This window comes from Scleropages formosus, chromosome 18 (assembly GCF_900964775.1).
Source record: "Scleropages formosus chromosome 18, fSclFor1.1, whole genome shotgun sequence".
NCBI lineage: Eukaryota > Metazoa > Chordata > Actinopteri > Osteoglossiformes > Osteoglossidae > Scleropages > Scleropages formosus.
This window is the reverse complement of record NC_041823.1, coordinates 608,288-625,009: the sequence shown is the minus strand read 5'-3', so window position 1 is coordinate 625,009 and position 16,722 is coordinate 608,288. Positions and strand designations below refer to the sequence as shown.

Genomic DNA, 16,722 nt, shown 5'->3' with positions numbered 1-16,722 from the left:
AATCAAGTGCCCTTAGGGCTCAATTTCTCGTTCCCGTCGCAATCGCGCAACGGCGCAGCACGGCGAGGCCAAAATCGCCCCGATTGAGATGAATCCTGGAGCAGGATCTCTGGAAAAGCAGAGACAGTTGACATTTGGCACAAGTTCCGCGCTGAAGACGGATAAAGGCTGGACAGGCGTTGACCTTTAGTGGCATTTCAGCGAAGGAGGATAAAAATAACTTTAACGGAACAACAAGGCACCAGATCTGTCTGTGAGCGCGTTCACCTCTCGTGTCATATAGTGTGTGAGGTGGCTGCTGGAACAGAGGCTGTGCTGTGCTGTGCTGCGCACACACACACACACACACGTCTAACGAGCAGTTGTACTCTTACGCCTTACGCTCCTACTACAAACCTTCGAGGAGTGTTTACGATGAACATTTTCCACATATCGCAGAGGCAGCACAGAGGCATGATGGGTAGCACTGGTGCCTCACAGCTCCGGGGCTCTACTGGGATGAGGTTGGACAGAGAACCAGTGTAGGTGACAGATTCGCCGTCCTAACGGAGGTCAAATGTGGTTCTAACAGCAGGCGGGACAGGGGTGCGTTTGTCCAGGGCTGCGCTGGGTTCAGATGGACGTCACAGCGAACGAGCAACAGCTAACGATCTACGTGCAGCGCAGCTTCCCCCAGCCTCAAGGGGGCGCTCTTTGGAGGGACATCGGCGCTGCGCTACTTTCAGTGTGTCCCCGGGACAGCCTTCGCAACACACACACACACACACACACACACACACACACACACAGTCCCGTTGGGCATCGTTTCCCATGATGCAGTGCAACACGGCCCACAGCAGCTCTCAGCAGTTTCTTTTATGCGCTTTAGATTCTAACATTTCACCGTTACATTCAGCTCTATGGTGCAATAAAAATCTCTTCATAGTTCAATGTACAGCTTCAGTACAAAGCAAGAGAATATCACAGGAAACAGTAAGTTTAACAACCATCAAGCATGAAGAGAAATCAGTGAGAGGGAGAATAATGCACTCAGAGCAAAAGCCCCATGTGTTCAACTGCATATATTTACTATACAGCTTCCTCAGTAGATACTTCTGTTATCTGACTCTGTGATTTTACACATCATTCATCGGAAAAGGATGCAAAGAGGTCAAGTCCCCCCAACCCAGCACAGTAGTGAGTAAAATCGAAATTCCGTCGCACAAATCCGCTCCCGTTGAACCCCGACATCGTGACGAAGAATGTTATACAGCTCACACCGGTGTTACAAAAAAATTATGTATAAAGGAAACCTGGATATAGCTGTGGGGGACGGTGGCAAAAGTCACCCAGTATAAGAAAATATACTTTTTTTAAACAACAGACGTAGTGTTACCTACAAAACACACAGAGTCGCTCATATACAGAACGTGGTGGACATTCGGAGCATCACGTAAGAAGACAATTCCAGGTCATTCCAGACCTAAGGGTAGTGCGGCTGCTGCGGCTGCGATGGGCTGTAAGCCTGGGGCTGCGGAGGCTGTCCGGACCCAGCGAAGCCTGTGGGTCCCATGTTCTGGAAGGGCACGAAGGGCATGTTGTACTGACCGTAGCCGTAAGGGAAGTAGGGCATGGGCATCGCGTAGAACCTGCAGGGAGGACAACGAGAAGAAATACTATGGGATGAGAGAAATCCCATTTGAAAAGGCAGGGACCTGCTGGGGTGGGAACTCCAGAGGCAACACGGCTACACAGGACTACGTAAGGACTCCTGACCCAACGTCAACTCGCTCCACGCACCCTGAACCGGATTCCCTCAAACACGCAGCTCAGGCCACGTGAGGGATCAACGCTGCCTCCCGCATCGCTGCGCCTGCGCTCCGAGGGCCCGTTCACCTGAAGGAACTCCCGGCGCGGGGGCTGAGGACTATGAACACAAAGGAAACCCCGGTATCTGCAGTAGACTCTTACCCTGGATAACCCTGGTATGTGGGGTAGGGAGGCCCTTGTGCCTGAGCGAAAGCTGCCTCAGCGCCAGTCTGTGGTAAGGGGTTGCTGGAGGGCTGGGTGGTGGAGCTGGAGGTCACGGTGGAGGTGGAGGCAGGGGCAGCTGCCTGGGTGGAGAAGACTGGAGGAGGAGGAGGAGGTCGTGCTGGTGGTTGGCTTTTGTGTACAGACTGCAAGAGAGGCCAAAGCATCATTAACATCCGTTATTGTTTTCATTGATCTGAGAACAACGTTCATCTCGTCTGGCGCTCGGACTTATTGGAAAAGACGAAAAAGACACGGGGGGACGACGCTATTTTCGCTACCACATATAGAGCACGTTAGAGGGAGAGCTGAGCAGCGTGACGTCGAGGGACTAAAATCCAAATAACGTGGAAGCAGATGGTGCCGAGAAAGCAGTTGCTGGTCTTTGACACCGACCGCTTCTCCGTCTCGGAAAAGCGGATCGATGTTGTGTCAGAAATACGTGCAGAGAGTCGCTTGTGCGTCCAGATGTGGGGGAGAGTAGAGGGTCTGTAACGGACTCCTCTCGTAGCTCATGTACTAAAAGCCGCCGCCAGTTGCTCGCGTTTCCGTCGTCGTGCTCCGTGTCTCCGCGGGACTCGGAACGTCTCCTTCGGTCCACGTCAGCGCTGGAGTCCCGCAGCAGCAGCAGCAACGGAGGCGCCACGAGAAGCGGCTGAGGGTCACTTACGAAAACGGTCCTCGGGGCCGGAGTCGGGGCGCCGGGGGCAGGACCGGCTGCGGCTGGAGGGGGCGCGGCGGGGCCTTGAGCGGATGTAGCCGGAGTCGGGGGTGTGGCCGCGGCCGCGGGAGCGGCGTGGTAGGACGGCGTGGAGGGGATCGCGGGCGCGCTGGGCTCGTTGGCGATACTCTCCTGGATGTCTCTGCACAAGAGCAAACGCACACCTCCTGGGTGACGAACACTTGGGCCGCAGCCCACGCCGGCGGGGTAAATGTGGAGGGGGGCCAACATTCTGGGGCTCGCTCTCTCCCGCTCTCGCACGCACGCAGAGAGCCGAGATCACTCACTTGAGGAGCTCCTCCCTCTCGGTTTTACGGGCGAACACGATGTCACTGCACTTGTTCTGGAACTTGAGCAGTATTTCTGTCAAGTCGTTGTAGAACTGCGGGGTACAGGGACACACAGAAACACACTGCAGCAATCAGAACGGTTCAAGCTGCATTGCAGCCTCCACCGCAAACCTCACATCTGACTCTGTGACGCTTTGGATGAGCGCACTGGTCTCATGGTCCTCTGAAGTGGACGACCACCGACGGTCTTAACCTGGTTGTGCCCGAGTGTGTGTGTGTGTGTGTGTGTGTGTGTGTGTGTGGGCGACTGGCCTGCGCACCTTGGTACCCTCGTGCAGGTTTTTGAAGATCTCCATGTAGCTGTCATGGGCAGAGGCCAGCTTCTTCAGCACCTCTTCCCTCAAGACGGCCTGCTGGTTGGACTGCTTCATGCTGGAGAACTCCTTGTGGGATGTCTGCATGACACACACACAGCGCTCAGATACCGCGGTACGTAACCCTTCAAATAAGTCATTTACTGCTGCGCTACCATCCAGGTCTGTCAGTGAAACCAAACACGACGAACGCAGGTTATCACATTTTGGAGACGCCATGAGGAGGCAGGAATCTTTAGAAAAGACAGTGATGATGGAGAAGCTGATGATGAGCTGCAACCAGATGGATGGAGTGAAGCACAGTGAGAGTGGACACAGCTCTTTAATGTCGAGGACAAAGACAGAGAGGACGAAAGACCACCACTGGGCCCAAAAAGTTGCACGTAAACCACCGAAACAGCAGAAGAAAGACACATCAAGCCAAAAATTTTGCACTATATTCACATAAAGCACAACAGATCATTCTGAAGCTGCATTGACCCGAACCCCCCCAACAGGAAATGGTCCCCATTTTCACACAGCGCTCTACTGAATTTTCAGTGTGCAGGGAAGAGGACATTTCCAAACCATCACGTTATATAAAATATTGTGCATTATCATAATACATTTTCAGTGAACCAAATATCCATTTCAATGCAATTCAGTTCAGCAGAGCACTGCTGCTCCTTTTCCTCTCTCTTTCTCTCTCTCTCTCACACACACACACACACACACCTTGCGTACGTGCTTCCTTTCCACGGTTCATCCCAGGACGACACCCACCTGCACGCGGTCCAGCACCTCCTCCTGGGTCTTGAGGCTCTGCTGGACCTTCTGCGTGTAGCCGCCATAGACGCCGTCCAGCTCCGTGACGGACAGGGCCTCCTCGTTGATGGCGCCGTCCTGGGCCAGCGCGGTCAGGAACTTGGTGGTCATGTCGAACTGCGTGGACTTGATGTCGTTCTCCAGCTGCTCGCGCTCCTTCTTCAGCTGGTCCAGCTGAGCCAGCTGTGCGCGCAGCACTCCGACCACCTGGGGGCGCCACGCTGCTGTGAGACTGGGAACCCTGCTGACCCTTCACCTCTGACCCTCAAGGATGACTCGCAGCTAACGTTTACTTGGGTCTTCCCACAGCTGCGTTTCTTATTTTTGATAAAGGCCTCCAAAAAGCTAACGGGTCGAGAACGCCGACCAATGAGGAGGCGGTCGACCGGTGGTCGAGGGTTGACGGCTTTCAGTTAACGAACAACTTGTAAGTAGTTACAAGTGTAGTAGATTGCCAGGTGAGGTCCAGAAAAGACCCCTAATACTGCAACCCCACCATTTCAGGCCCTCGCTGGGACATGTGACCACGGAAGCTGGGCGCTGCCCCCACCTCGCTGCCCTCCAGGGTCTTGGCCGGGTTGGCAGAGGGGATGGCGGCGCTAAGCTCCGCCTCCGGCTTGCACAGCAGGGCAATGGTCTCGCAGTGGGCGTTGTAGCGCTCCCGCACCACCTGGTCAGCATGCACCGCCTGGTCCAGGACCCCGCGGTAATTGGCGCCCTCTGCATCGGACGAGAGCGGTTGGTAACTGCTGTGGACCCGAGCAGCGCCCGAGCCGGCAGGGAGACGCCATCCGGACGGCGCTGCACGGCATTATGGGAAAGGATCCTGTACCTGCTCTGAGGGACTTGTAGAGCTCGCCGGAGGGGGTCCGCTGCCAGCGGTGGGTGAAGTTGGCCCGCAGCTCGTTGTCCGTCTGCTCCTCAGTGTCCAGTATTTTCAGCGACTGAAACACAAGGCGGCGGGGGGTAAGTTGCGGTCTTGTGTTCAAACAGTTACCGGGAGCCAAAGCAGCAGAGCGGTTAAGGAACTCAAACCCGGGACCAGCTGGACTTCTGCCAGCGTCACAATTCCTCAGCACAGCTCATCAGCACATGACGGCACAGTGCAATGCATTGCACAATCATTTTTAAAATATATTTCCACAATTTGCAGCAAACACACACACACGCGCACACACAAGGACAAAGTGTAATAAAAAACTTTGTGTTCGATATTTAGCGGCATAAATTTAATGAATGCGAATCGTGACATATATGATGATTCAGTGGAATACAGTTACTTGTGTGATGTGCGCTGGTTTCTACCGTGGTACGTGACAAACTGTACTCTAGAATCGTGTGGCTGAATCCAAATCTCTCCTTCTGTTGGCGATGTAGTGAACTGTGGTACTTTTCTCTGAGATGAACGTTCCTTTGGAGAAAAGCATCTGATAAATTAATAAATGTAAATCACATGACTACACTGGACAATCAACTTTGTCTGTGTGTGTGTGTGAGTGAGAGAGAGACAGACCCCGCATCCACCTCGTCCAATATCTCCCTGTTCCTCTGCAGCAGCTCGGGAAGCTCTTTGATGAGCCGCTCGATGCTCTGCAGCCCCCCCTGCTGGACGACGGCGCGGGACTTCTCCAGGATGGACTGGGGCACCGAGTCCCCGGACAGGTCCTCCAGGGCGGCGGGGAGGTTCAGGGACGCCAGCACCCTGACAGGGAAGGGAAGGGAAGGGAAGGGAAGGGAGGGGCCGCACACCGGTCATGTCAGCTACCACCAGGGGGCGTAGTGGTGTTTAGGAGGCACAAGCGAAGCTAACAACGATAACAATTAGTGCAAGTGACTCGGCCTTTGGGACACAGCTCCCTCAGTGGTACCGCAGCATAGTCGTCTGCGTCCCCCTGGGGGTTTGAACCCACAACCCTTCAGCTACAAGTCTATTCCTGTACAACATCACCCACCGAAAGGTTGCCAGTTTGAATCCCTAACTGTCGACACTCCTTCCAAACAGCAGCGTAAGTGGGAGTGCGCTTCGGCGCCCATTTTCGTACCTGCGCCTGTAAGCCTTTCATTCAGCCCCACTTCATTAGGCATTTGTTTGGCTTAATTAGACCGAACATCTGAGCTGCTGGTACCGCGGGTTCCGATGCTGCCTTTCCGGATGGTTCCCAGCCTGCGGCACGCAGTCGGAATACTAACGAGGCAGAATGAATAAAGAAATAAAGAAAGCGAGACGCCCATGTTTTAAGCTGTCTGTACCAAGGGCCCCGTGTGCCGCGCTAATCCCCCTCCCACAGAAAGGCAGCAGCGACGGGCGGGTCGGGACCGCCAGAAAGCATCGTACCGCGGTGCGATCCCAGGGTTTACAGCGGCTCGCGGCTAACGCGGCCGTCAGCCCAAAGAGACGTTTCATCGCCGAGGTTAAAGGCGCTGCCGGGCGGACGTGCGATTTATTCCCCATCGCTCGGCGCCAGCAGCAAGAGGCTCAAATTGGCCTTGAAAGGAGCGTTTCCTCCAAGACGAGAACGTCTAGCGGAGGAGAGCAGCGGAGCGCCGCCAGGCCTCAGCCGGGCAAACTCGACCCGTTGGCCTCCAGGCCCTCGGAGGCCGTGTCGAGCGCACGCAGTCGGCGAACCCGAAGCGTCCCGCGGCGACTCACCCGTTGAGCAGCACGGTGGCCTCCCGCATGTTGCCGACGAGTCTGTTGATGAGCTCGGCCCTCCTGTGGCTGCAGCTGCTCAGGGCCTCCTGCACCGCCATGGGCACCATCTTCTGAAAAATGTCTGCGGAAACACACAGGCATTGGGTTCGAGTCCCGCGTAGGACCACCATCTCAGGCGACTCAGACAAAAGGGACACGTTGTGGTACCGTTGAAAGGGGTTCCTAGCGGGGAGCTCCTACACCCCTCCGCGTTCACTGTAGCTACTGGACATTAGCTTTTAGCCGAAGGGACCGAACGCAGCAGGAAGTCACGAACATCTTTCATACAGCTGGATATTTCCCAGAAAAGTTCGGGTTAAGTACATTCTCAGGGCTGCATCAGTAGGGGTCCTCCAGGGAATCAGACCTTGCTGTGACAAACGTATTTAACAGTTTTACTGTTACACCACACCGGCTCCCTGTGTTACAAACGTTCCGCGTTTCTGGATCTGTAAAAAGCTTTGAATCAATTTTAGTTCACTCACACATCTTCTGTTTTTTTAAAACTGTATTTTCCCCATTTACCAAAAATGTTGTCTGTTGTGGAGGGAAACCTGCATTTCCGAGTCCAACCTTTAGTTGGCAGCAAAACGCATTCGAAGCAAACGGGACCTTCGATCCAGTCGCCAGCGTGCGCCGTCCTTCTGCACGTTCATGGGTTGAATAGATCAAAAAGTGGAGTTTCTGGTTAGGAACTTTTTATTTTCAGTCGGTGTTAATTTCTTTTAATTGTACCGTAGCTACAAGTTGATCGGGTCTTTCGGTGCGTCTTTATGCTTCGTTCACGAACGGCCTCAAAACACATCTGAGAGCGACATACATTTGCATCCCAGCACCCGCTACGGTCCATTCTCCACGCCGCTGCCCTGTAAGGCGACTCGTACAAACGGACTGGGCTTCGACAACCACCTCCAACTCTTCTCCTGCTCTTGACGGCCTTTTGTCGACTCCGAGCTGCGCGTCACTTTGGAGAGAAGCGTGTGCAAAGTGAACCACCCACGTGAAGAGCGGCGGGACGTCGGTATTCACGGATCGCGACCGAGTTACGAAAGGACTTCCGGTCCACTTGCGATTCTAAAAACCGGGGTACAAATGGTGGTCCGCGCCTCCACCACCAGCCACAGTGAAAAACAGTGAACCGCGGTAATTGTTCTCACCCGTGAACTTCTGGCTGAGGGGCACCTGGATGGCGGTGGGTTTGACCAGGGCGGCCTTGCCGATGCGCTCCAGGTCTCTGGTTTCCGGAACGCGGTCATGGTAGATGAAGTCGTTGTCCTTCTTGGCTGCCGTCAGGGCGCGGGACACCTTGTCCGTAAGGTTCTTGGCGTTGACGTACTCCTCGTAGCGGGACTTGACGGTCTTCAGCAACTCTGCCGCAAGCTAAGGGAGCGAAGCGGAAAAATGTGGCGTTTTACCGGCGTGCAAGGCAAAAGTGACGGACTGAGGGGAATTCCAGCTTTTGGGTACAGTCGTCGGTGGTTACGGGGCCTGCGGACCTGCAGCCTGGCGATCTCCTCCCCAAACTTCTTCTGCTGCTTGGCCACGGCGGCCTGGTGATACTCGGCGCTGGCCTGCAGGAGGCAGTGTTTGGCCCCGAGCACCGGCAGCACTTCCTGGAAGTAGAAAAACTGAATGGGGGCAGGGGGAAACCAGCCAATCACAAGCACCCAACCAGTCACGATCGACCAATCACAGACAGACAGACAGAGGGGACAGGAACAGGAAACAGGAAGTCAGCACTTGGCAATGCAAAGATTCGGGATTAAGCAGACGAAGGACAAACGAACAAACAAACGACATAAATATGGAACAAAACGTTCTGAGGGGGAAAAAAAAAAAGACGAGGGTTGGGGTTGGAAAAGCTGTGCTAACTGCTAACTGGCTAGCAAGCTTTTACTCATGGAAGTTCGTATTCTTCTAAGGCGAAATAACAGTTCTTCCCTTCAGGCTGCGAGCCTTATCGACCGCTCAAGTGCACAACACGATCCATATGTACGAGGGAACGGACATGAAGGTTGCGCTCGCTGGTCCAGCTGTGCCGTTTCGGCAGCGTTTACCGCGTTCTCCTCAAACCCTGTACCGTAACACGTTACCGTGAGCACGAAGGAGCTCCGCCGCGGTCAGTGGGGCAGCCAGGCTTTTCCTGGAGACCGTGCGTACCGCCTTTGAGCTCAAGTGTGACCGTGAGCCCAGGACACCCCGCGTGTGACGGTCCTGCTGCGGGACCGGGACCGTAAAACTTTTCGGTACCAAGGTTTTACACAGAGTCCTGACGACACCCTTGATGACCACGTGACCTTCCGCAGCCCTCCCAAGCGCCCACCTTGGCCAAGTTGTCCTTGTAGTGGCACGTCTTGAAAGCCTCGCCGTAGAAGTCAGCAGCCTGAGTCGCCAGCCTGGCGATGATGGCGTCCTTCATCTTGTCTGGAAACAGGGGGCACGTGTCAGATGAGGGACCCCATTTCCAGCATCGCACCTGGGTTCGAATCCCACCTCCCGCTGAAGCGCCCTTCGTTACAGTTCTTACTCTCAAACGGACACAGTACGAATGACGGCGCTGTAGAAAGCGGTAAATCACTGTAAGCTGCTTAGAAGAAAGAAAGTAATTCGATAAAAAGAAGGTGTAACTTGTTACGCTGAAACGCACAGACCGTCCTGTGTGCAAACTGATTACCAGGAATGCGTTTCTGCACAATGACCGCAAGAGGACCGGGCGCAAGGGGCTAGAGGGACGCAGGTGAGGGTTTACCATGAACACCTGCGTTGGGTAAGAGCGAACAGATGTCATACAAAGAGCCGCTGTGCTCCTCCGTCATGACAACCAGCCAGAGACCCCCAGCGAACTCTCATCGTCAGTTAATGAGGGGCCATCGAACAGTCAGCTGTAAAAATGTCAATAAGTTCATTTAATCGCAGGGTCTATATCAGCGTGTTACTCTACCTCATCTTTCCCGGCAGTTTCTTCGAAACGTATAAATATTACAGGGAATTAACAGCAGAGACAAAAAAACAATAACTAAACACGGATAAATCCAAAAGGAGGAGTTGAGATGGACGTCTCCAAGAACCGAGGGTGAAACGAGCGGGGCCTCCAGACGGCTCCTGCGCGACTCCTCAACCATGTTTCGCGACACCTTTTGGAATGGCAAGAGCGCCCCCTAGTGGTGAAGACACCCACTGTCCACTGTCACGTTGTGTTCACACAGGGATTGACGCGCTCCTCCATTCCACACACCGGAGAGCCATCAGGCAGAGAAGTAAACAAAGAAACAAGCAGAGGTGACCGGGGGGTGCGCCGGTACCGGAGGTGGCCTTGAGGAAGACGACCTCCTGGGCCTGTGCCAGCATGATGAGGCTGAGTGCGCCGGCGCAGTCGGGGGAGATGTCCACCGTGGGCTCGCAGGTCAGTGCCGACAGCACCGTGTCCTTGATGTGGCCAAAGGCTCCACTGGCCACCTGCAGGGTGAGGGTCAAAGGTCAACGGTCAACACAAAGCCACCGAGACCACCGTTCAGCTCAGCCTGACCAGGCGAGGCAGAGTAAATAATGGTGACAATAAAACCATAAAGAGCACAGAACCACGAAGAGTGTAAAGAGGTGCAAGAACTGCCCCTCCCCTCTCCCCCCCTCCAGCGCTGGGTTCGACCCGTCTGACCTGGTAGTACTTGGCTGCCGTCTTCAGGCCCTCGTCGGTGTCCAGCCGCTGCTCCACAGCGATCTGGCTGGCCAGGGCGCCCACGTTGAACAGCACACAAGTCTTCTCATAGCCCACGCTGGGCAGACCTGGGGAGGAAACAGCGCCCCCCACAGGCAGGGTTTCAACACACTTGCAGCGCTGCTCCAAGTCTGGAAGCTGAGCTCCACGTGGCACGTGTCGCACTTAGCGATTTCCATTAAACGTGACGGAAACTGTTACACGGTTCATCTTAACTGGATCCAAAGAGAATAACAAGCAGCCAGTTGGACAAGGCATGGAAAGGAGAGTCCTGAAATGTTTCCCATAATTCCTCTCCCATACCTACATTTACATTTATTCATTTAGCAGACACTTTTGTCCAAAGCGACATACATCTCAGCAAAATAGAGTCTGTGATAACTCCCACAATCCTTTCCCGAGCTCAGCTGAGCAGGGTCACGGCCCAGTGTGGGTGGGGTTTTACTGAAGCCAGGGAGGGCGCTGAATCGATACTGAATCGATGCAGGGTGCCTGGTGGGTTTAGTTAGAGTGGAGCGGCCCTGGGTGCGAGAGCTCGGGACAATTCCGATTTTGGTTTCATACTAATAATAAAAATTTGTTTAACCGAACCGGGAATCTGCGTGAAGCCCTTGGAAGTCCGAGGGACTTCGGAGACCCCGAGGTGTGTGTGTGTGTGTGTGTGTGTGTGTGTGTGTGTGTGTGTGTGTGTGTGTGTGTGTGTGTGCGCGCGCGCGGTTTCGGACTCACCCAGTTTGGCCGAACCGCTGAACAAGGTGCCCTTATCAAAGGCATCTTTCCATGTGAACGTGAGGCAGAGCTGCAAAACAGGAAGAGAGACGGCGCTCGATATGGAAATCTGTCTCCCGGAATTTTTCTTCCTCCGATAGGGAGCTGCTGGCGACACCGATCACGTACCGCGTTTTACAGCTTACAGTTAAACGGTTTCCCTGGACAGAGGCGCCAGTGAAAACATCTCACAGTACCTGGTTTCCGGAGAAAGGAAATTTGGGCTCCACGGCGCACAGCTGATCATAGTACCTGGAGGAGAGAGAAAGCGTTTCTCTTTATTCAAATTATTTACTTTAAATGTCAATAATCCAGAAGAGGCTGAGAGGGAAACTGTTAAAGACAAACCTCTGCTTGGTGGAAATTTGTGCCCCTTCATCTCAGAATCAGCAAAGTAACGGGTTAATGTGGCAGAACCTGGAGGTTCACTCACCACTGGGCTAAAGTGACTATCTGCACACCTCCAATCGTGGTATTTGACTCCTTTTAACTACACAAATAACTGTAGGTTGATTCTGGTCATTTCGTATAGTAAGATAAAGAAATGAGCATTTTTACATTTAAAAGAAAAGAAAAATCTGTCTTTAAGCTTTCAGTGCAGCAGGTGGCGCAGTGGTTAGAGTTGTCACCTTTCAATCAAAGCACCCAGGTTCGAATCCCACTCTTGCTGTATAATCCTTCATTAAATTAACCTGAACTGATACCGCACAATTACTGAGCTGGATAAATAGGTAAATCAGTGTACGTAGCTGGGTTTACAAGCCTAATATGAGTGACCTGGGAAAATGTCAGACGTGAACAATAAAGGAAGGAAGAAACAAAGTCTCCACCACACGGAACTGCTTTCGTCCACTAGATGGCGCAGGTTTGCGGGGCTCATTGACGCTCTGCACCATTAAGGGTTAACGGCAGCTGCCAAACAGGTTCTTTCCGTAACTCCACCGGTTTCCAGGGTACAGCGAAGACACGCAGCCACGCCCAGTGGCCTCTCACGCACTCCGGGGCCACTTCTCCCTGGTGCGCGTCGCTTCGTCGCTTCGACACAGCCCCTGGAGGGACGTGAACCAGCAACATGGTGGTTTGAGACACGCAAGCTGTGTGACCATAGTCCTGTGTCTAAAGCTCTTTGTCTGCCGTTGTTGTACTTTGTTTACACTGCGCTGCGTGTCACTGGGGAGAAAAGCGGCTGGGAAACGGACGAAGGTAAATGTAACGCTAACGTCCGCGGACCCTAAAGGGGACGAGAGTTGACAGCCGACGCTCTTGTGCTTTTAGCTGCTCCATGGGGGGCGGTCGCACAGACCCTCACGCACTGATGATAACCAGTGTCTTTACATGATGTCAACTCCAGCAGAATTCAAACAACTCCAGTCTGAGGTTTTACACAGCAACTGTTTACCGCATTTGGCCCAAAGAGCCACACATTTTACTCGCCATAAAGGTGATTCCCGCACCTCCTCACTTAGACTCCAAAATATGCAAACTGACATCAAAACAAAATGTTTACACATCACACAGGAATGTGAACGTGAATCACGTAGCGCACATTCACACGTCATACACACTCAGGTCAACTTCAGGGCTTCAGAGAGAACAGCAAAAGGAGACGGTAAAAACACGGTGAGTTACGTAAATTAAGAGGCTTCATGCACCCGACACACTGTGCAACGTGTTATTAGTAATAAAGTGATGAGAAACCAGACATCCAGCAGCTACTGTGAATTAATCATGACCACGTTGCGCAAGAACAGACACACAAGCAACATGAGCTGCAATTCGTACCCTAAAAATACTCTGAACAAACTGGTTATGCCATTAAGGGTAAACAAAAGGGAATAAATTTAGTAGAAACACGCATAAACGGGTCTTGGGATGAAACCGCCGTAAAGAGCCACGTGTGCCTGAAAATAACGCAAACTGCGACATAGAGACGCAACTATAATTATGTAAATAAGAACCAGAGACCTTTGTGTAATTTGACACGAAACACACACACACACACACACACACACACACACACACACACACACACACACACACAAAGTGCACGTAGGGAAAGGCAGCATACCAGGTGAGCACCGTCACTTCCGAGATAAGCAATAGATCAGATACTCATGCCGGGGAGCGAACGCTCAGCTCGCGTTGGGCGTGTCGCTCTTCACGGTGCGGCGTTGCAGACCATAGGGCAGCGTGCCAAACTTATAGGGGCCCCGAGCGCCAGGACCCCGGGAGGCCCTTCATACAGCACCTCTGTTGTTCCTCCGCTCTGACAACGGGCTCTTTCAGGACCACGCTAATGTGCTGAGTGACCGAGACAAGCATGCAGGGGGCGTGGCCTGTTTATGTCCACCACCACCCCCCCCCGGACCCATCAGTCCAGAGTTCCCTTAGCAGAGCAAACACTTCATAAGCAACACACAGAAAATCCTTCATCACACTAAACGTCCAGCTGGACTCTGGTCGACATTTCGTACAGAGGCTACACTGATCTTTTTTAAAATCTCTAACTAGATATGATTACAAAAATGTAGACAATGCAGCACAAGCGACTCAGAGTGCGGTGCTGTGGCAAAGGTGTCATCTGCCTCAGAAAGCAGAGGGACAAATTTATAGCGCCTTTCACAGACAGGCATCCGGGACGCAGTGGACACAGAGACGACACAAAGGACAGTGCTGGCTCCACACACGCTGGAGCTGCTACATATGGTCCCTCTAGGACAGCAGGGGGTGCAGTCATTAGAGTCGTCACCTTGCTCTGAAAGGACCTGGGTATGGATCCTGCTGTAGTGCCATTGAGCGAGGTAAAATTTACCCTGCTGTGTAAATGTGTAAATCAGTGTAGGCAGATCAGAGTACAAATCTCACGGTCTCGGTGACCTCGGAGAAAAGCGTGAGATAAATTAACGATTAAATCAAATGTTGCAATTAAACTGCCAGGAGTGAGGAGATAATGAACTTGTTTACTGCGTTCATGGGATTAAGCAGAAATTTATAGAAATGGAATTTGTATTTTTATTCCATTTAATTTTAATGTGTCCTGACATTCATAGAAATAATTTTTAGAGTTTTTAAATTGATTATTATTATTATAGTTGTGTCTAAGGTTTGCACAGAATCCATCAGCGAATCATGAGGTTTCTACTATTAAGCTTGTATTTTATTATTAATATCATTATTAAGTAACTTTGGAGTTATGGACAAAACAGAACATCCCTCTGGTCCCCGCTGTGTCTGAAAGAAAAGAACCAGTTCATACTGATCAATCACTTGGATCAATGAAAATCACGGAATAATATAATTGCGAAAGATGGTAATATAAAAGCACACGCTGTAATTATCAGTAACGGCCGATCAGTAAGTTTTTTACAAAAATACGTCACTGCAGTTAGAGATTTTGTACAGCAGAAATTCTTTTCAACACAATTTAAAACGAGAGCCAGCAACTAACCGGCTGGATAAACATAACCGAGTGAACATGACTCACAGTTATTATTGACCCATATTTTTCTCTCGTCTCCAGGGTGACATGATGACTTACACCGATTACCCATTTACACAGCTGGGTAATTTTTACTGTACCGTTCAAGGTAAACGTTACAGTCTAGAGCACTACAGCGGGGGTGGGCGCTGAAGCTCGGGACCCTCGATCGAAAGGCGAAGCTCTAAAGATCACGCCTCCTACTGTCACGAAGTACTCAGCCGCAAGAGTAACTCAAGAAAACAACTACGAAGTCAACTGGAACGTACAGTATATCATGGGAACCTTCCCAAGGAAATACTTTCAGTACAAACAAATGTGCGCCAACACTGTACGACGGAGTGCTAGTTCAGGGTTAAGGTACACCGGTTCAGCGTTCGAGCAGTTCCACAGCTAGTTTGCTGTAACGTTTGGTGGAGAAGAGGGCCGTGGGCGCGGGCCTCACGGAAGATGACTGATGACTAACGTCTACGACTTTCTCGCAGGGCCACCGCCTGACTGCTGGTTCAGAGCAGTTTCTCACCGCAACCTTCAGAAACATTTTCCCACCCGAGAACGTCACCGCAGGGCATGATGTGCAATGTTGTTACAGGTCAAAATGTACCGATATTGGACTTCGGCGTAACACGGAGCAGCGGCTGGATGTGTTCGCCCAGCACGGACACGCTGCCCTCCTGGAGTCCTGGTCCTCCTAACCTGACGCCGGAGGCTCACCTGAACAACAGCTCCAGACAGATCACCTGTTTGACCACAACTCTCCTGTAGAGGTTCTCCAGAGCTGCCTGGTTAGAAACTCACCTGTGTGTGGAGGGAGGTTCTCCAGAAGGTTCTCCTCCTGCCTGCCTGCCTGGTGCGTGGTGAGCGACTCACTCACCTGTAGAGGATCTCCAGGGAGTTCTCGTGCTTGTCCAGGGGTCTCCCCAGCGCGCTCTTCCTCAGCTTGTTGAGCTCCTCCACGGCTCGGAGATACTCGTCCTGGTCCCCGTGGTTCGCGTACGTGTTCTTCACATACTTGGAGAGCGCTTTGGCCAAGTCCACCTCCGAGCTCTTCTTCAGCGGCACCGAGGCGTAGGCGGCCATGGACGTCGGATTCGGATTCGGATTCGGACTCGGACCCGGAGCCGGACTTAGTTGGAGCGACAGGGAGGAGGGAGGGGACGCGGCGCAGAGAGAAGAAGAGAAAAAGAAGAAGAAGAGCAGCAGCAGCAGCAGGAGGAGGAGGAGGAGGAGAAGGAGTTCCAGGCTGATCTTCTCCGCACTTCCTCAAACTTCTCCTCGTCACGTGCCTTTGACGTGTAACACTGACACGCCACACACAGCGAGACACGAAACCCCCCCCACGACGCACGAAGTTGAAAGACACAGTTCAGTAACACGATGTAGCGACGCGACGGGTCACGTGTCGCCAGTGGAAACAAAGTATCGTTCGGACGCCGACGGTCAGAGAGCGGCATGACCACGAGTGGAGTCCAGCTCTTTACCCTGAAATTACCCTGCTGCCGTGTAAATCATGGGTAGATCGCTGCAGGTGAACTCTTCTTAGTGCACAGATATACGTCGTCAGTTCGCCAGCAGCCCAGGCTGGGAAAAAAAAAAAGTGTCCGATAAACAACAACAATAATGAATAATAATAATAATAATAATCTACCAGATACCCTTAACTCTTTCTTTACTACTGTGAGGGAGAGCTGGTAGTGTAGTGATTAGAGCCCCTGTCTTTCCCTCCAAAGGTTATAGGTTTGAATCCCACCCCCAGCTGTAGTACCCTTGGCTTGAGTTGAGCAAGGTACCTTACTCTAAATTGTTGTGGTAAAGTGATCCAGCTGTATAAATGGCTAAATAATTTAATTAGAAGTTGCTTTGGAGACCT

The 16,722-nt window shown here is 52.4% G+C and overlaps 1 protein-coding gene across 2 annotated transcripts; it reads right to left on the bottom strand.

Annotated features, from left to right (window-relative positions):
- Positions 1-843: 843 nt before the first annotated feature.
- LOC108923651 (programmed cell death 6-interacting protein-like) lies at positions 844-16,283 on the bottom strand. Of its 2 annotated transcripts, none has more exons than XM_029259862.1 (18): positions 15,727-16,283; positions 11,572-11,626; positions 11,336-11,405; positions 10,547-10,674; positions 10,194-10,347; positions 9,215-9,315; positions 8,388-8,504; positions 8,049-8,271; positions 6,850-6,973; positions 5,724-5,901; positions 5,032-5,143; positions 4,750-4,919; positions 4,158-4,406; positions 3,342-3,476; positions 3,019-3,113; positions 2,681-2,873; positions 1,951-2,156; positions 844-1,628 (listed from the first exon to the last, which is right to left on the bottom strand). In XM_029259862.1, the coding sequence occupies exons 1-18, from the start codon at positions 15,930-15,932 to the stop codon at positions 1,463-1,465; spliced, it is 2,682 nt and encodes an 893-aa protein (XP_029115695.1). In that variant the 5' UTR covers positions 15,933-16,283; the 3' UTR covers positions 844-1,462. The 2 variants fall into 2 exon arrangements, with proteins under 2 accessions (XP_029115695.1, XP_029115694.1); XM_029259861.1 differs by having other exon boundaries at positions 8,388-8,519; positions 15,727-16,282.
- Between the last annotated feature and the right edge of the window lie 439 nt (positions 16,284-16,722).

What these genes read in the sequence shown, in the direction of transcription:
- LOC108923651 (XM_029259861.1), bottom strand. Translation starts at nt 15,932, where the DNA reads ATGGCCGCCTACGCCTCGGTGCCGCTGAAGAAGAGCTCGGAGGTGGAC. An exon ending in TCCCTGGAGATCCTCTACAG is followed by an intron (nt 11,627 to 15,726) that starts GTGAGTGAGTCG and finishes TCTCTCCTCCAG; the next exon opens with GTACTATGATCAGCTGTGCG. An exon ending in AGGAGATCGCCAGGCTGCAG is followed by an intron (nt 8,272 to 8,387) that starts GTCCGCAGGCCC and finishes TCGCTCCCTTAG; the next exon opens with CTTGCGGCAGAGTTGCTGAA.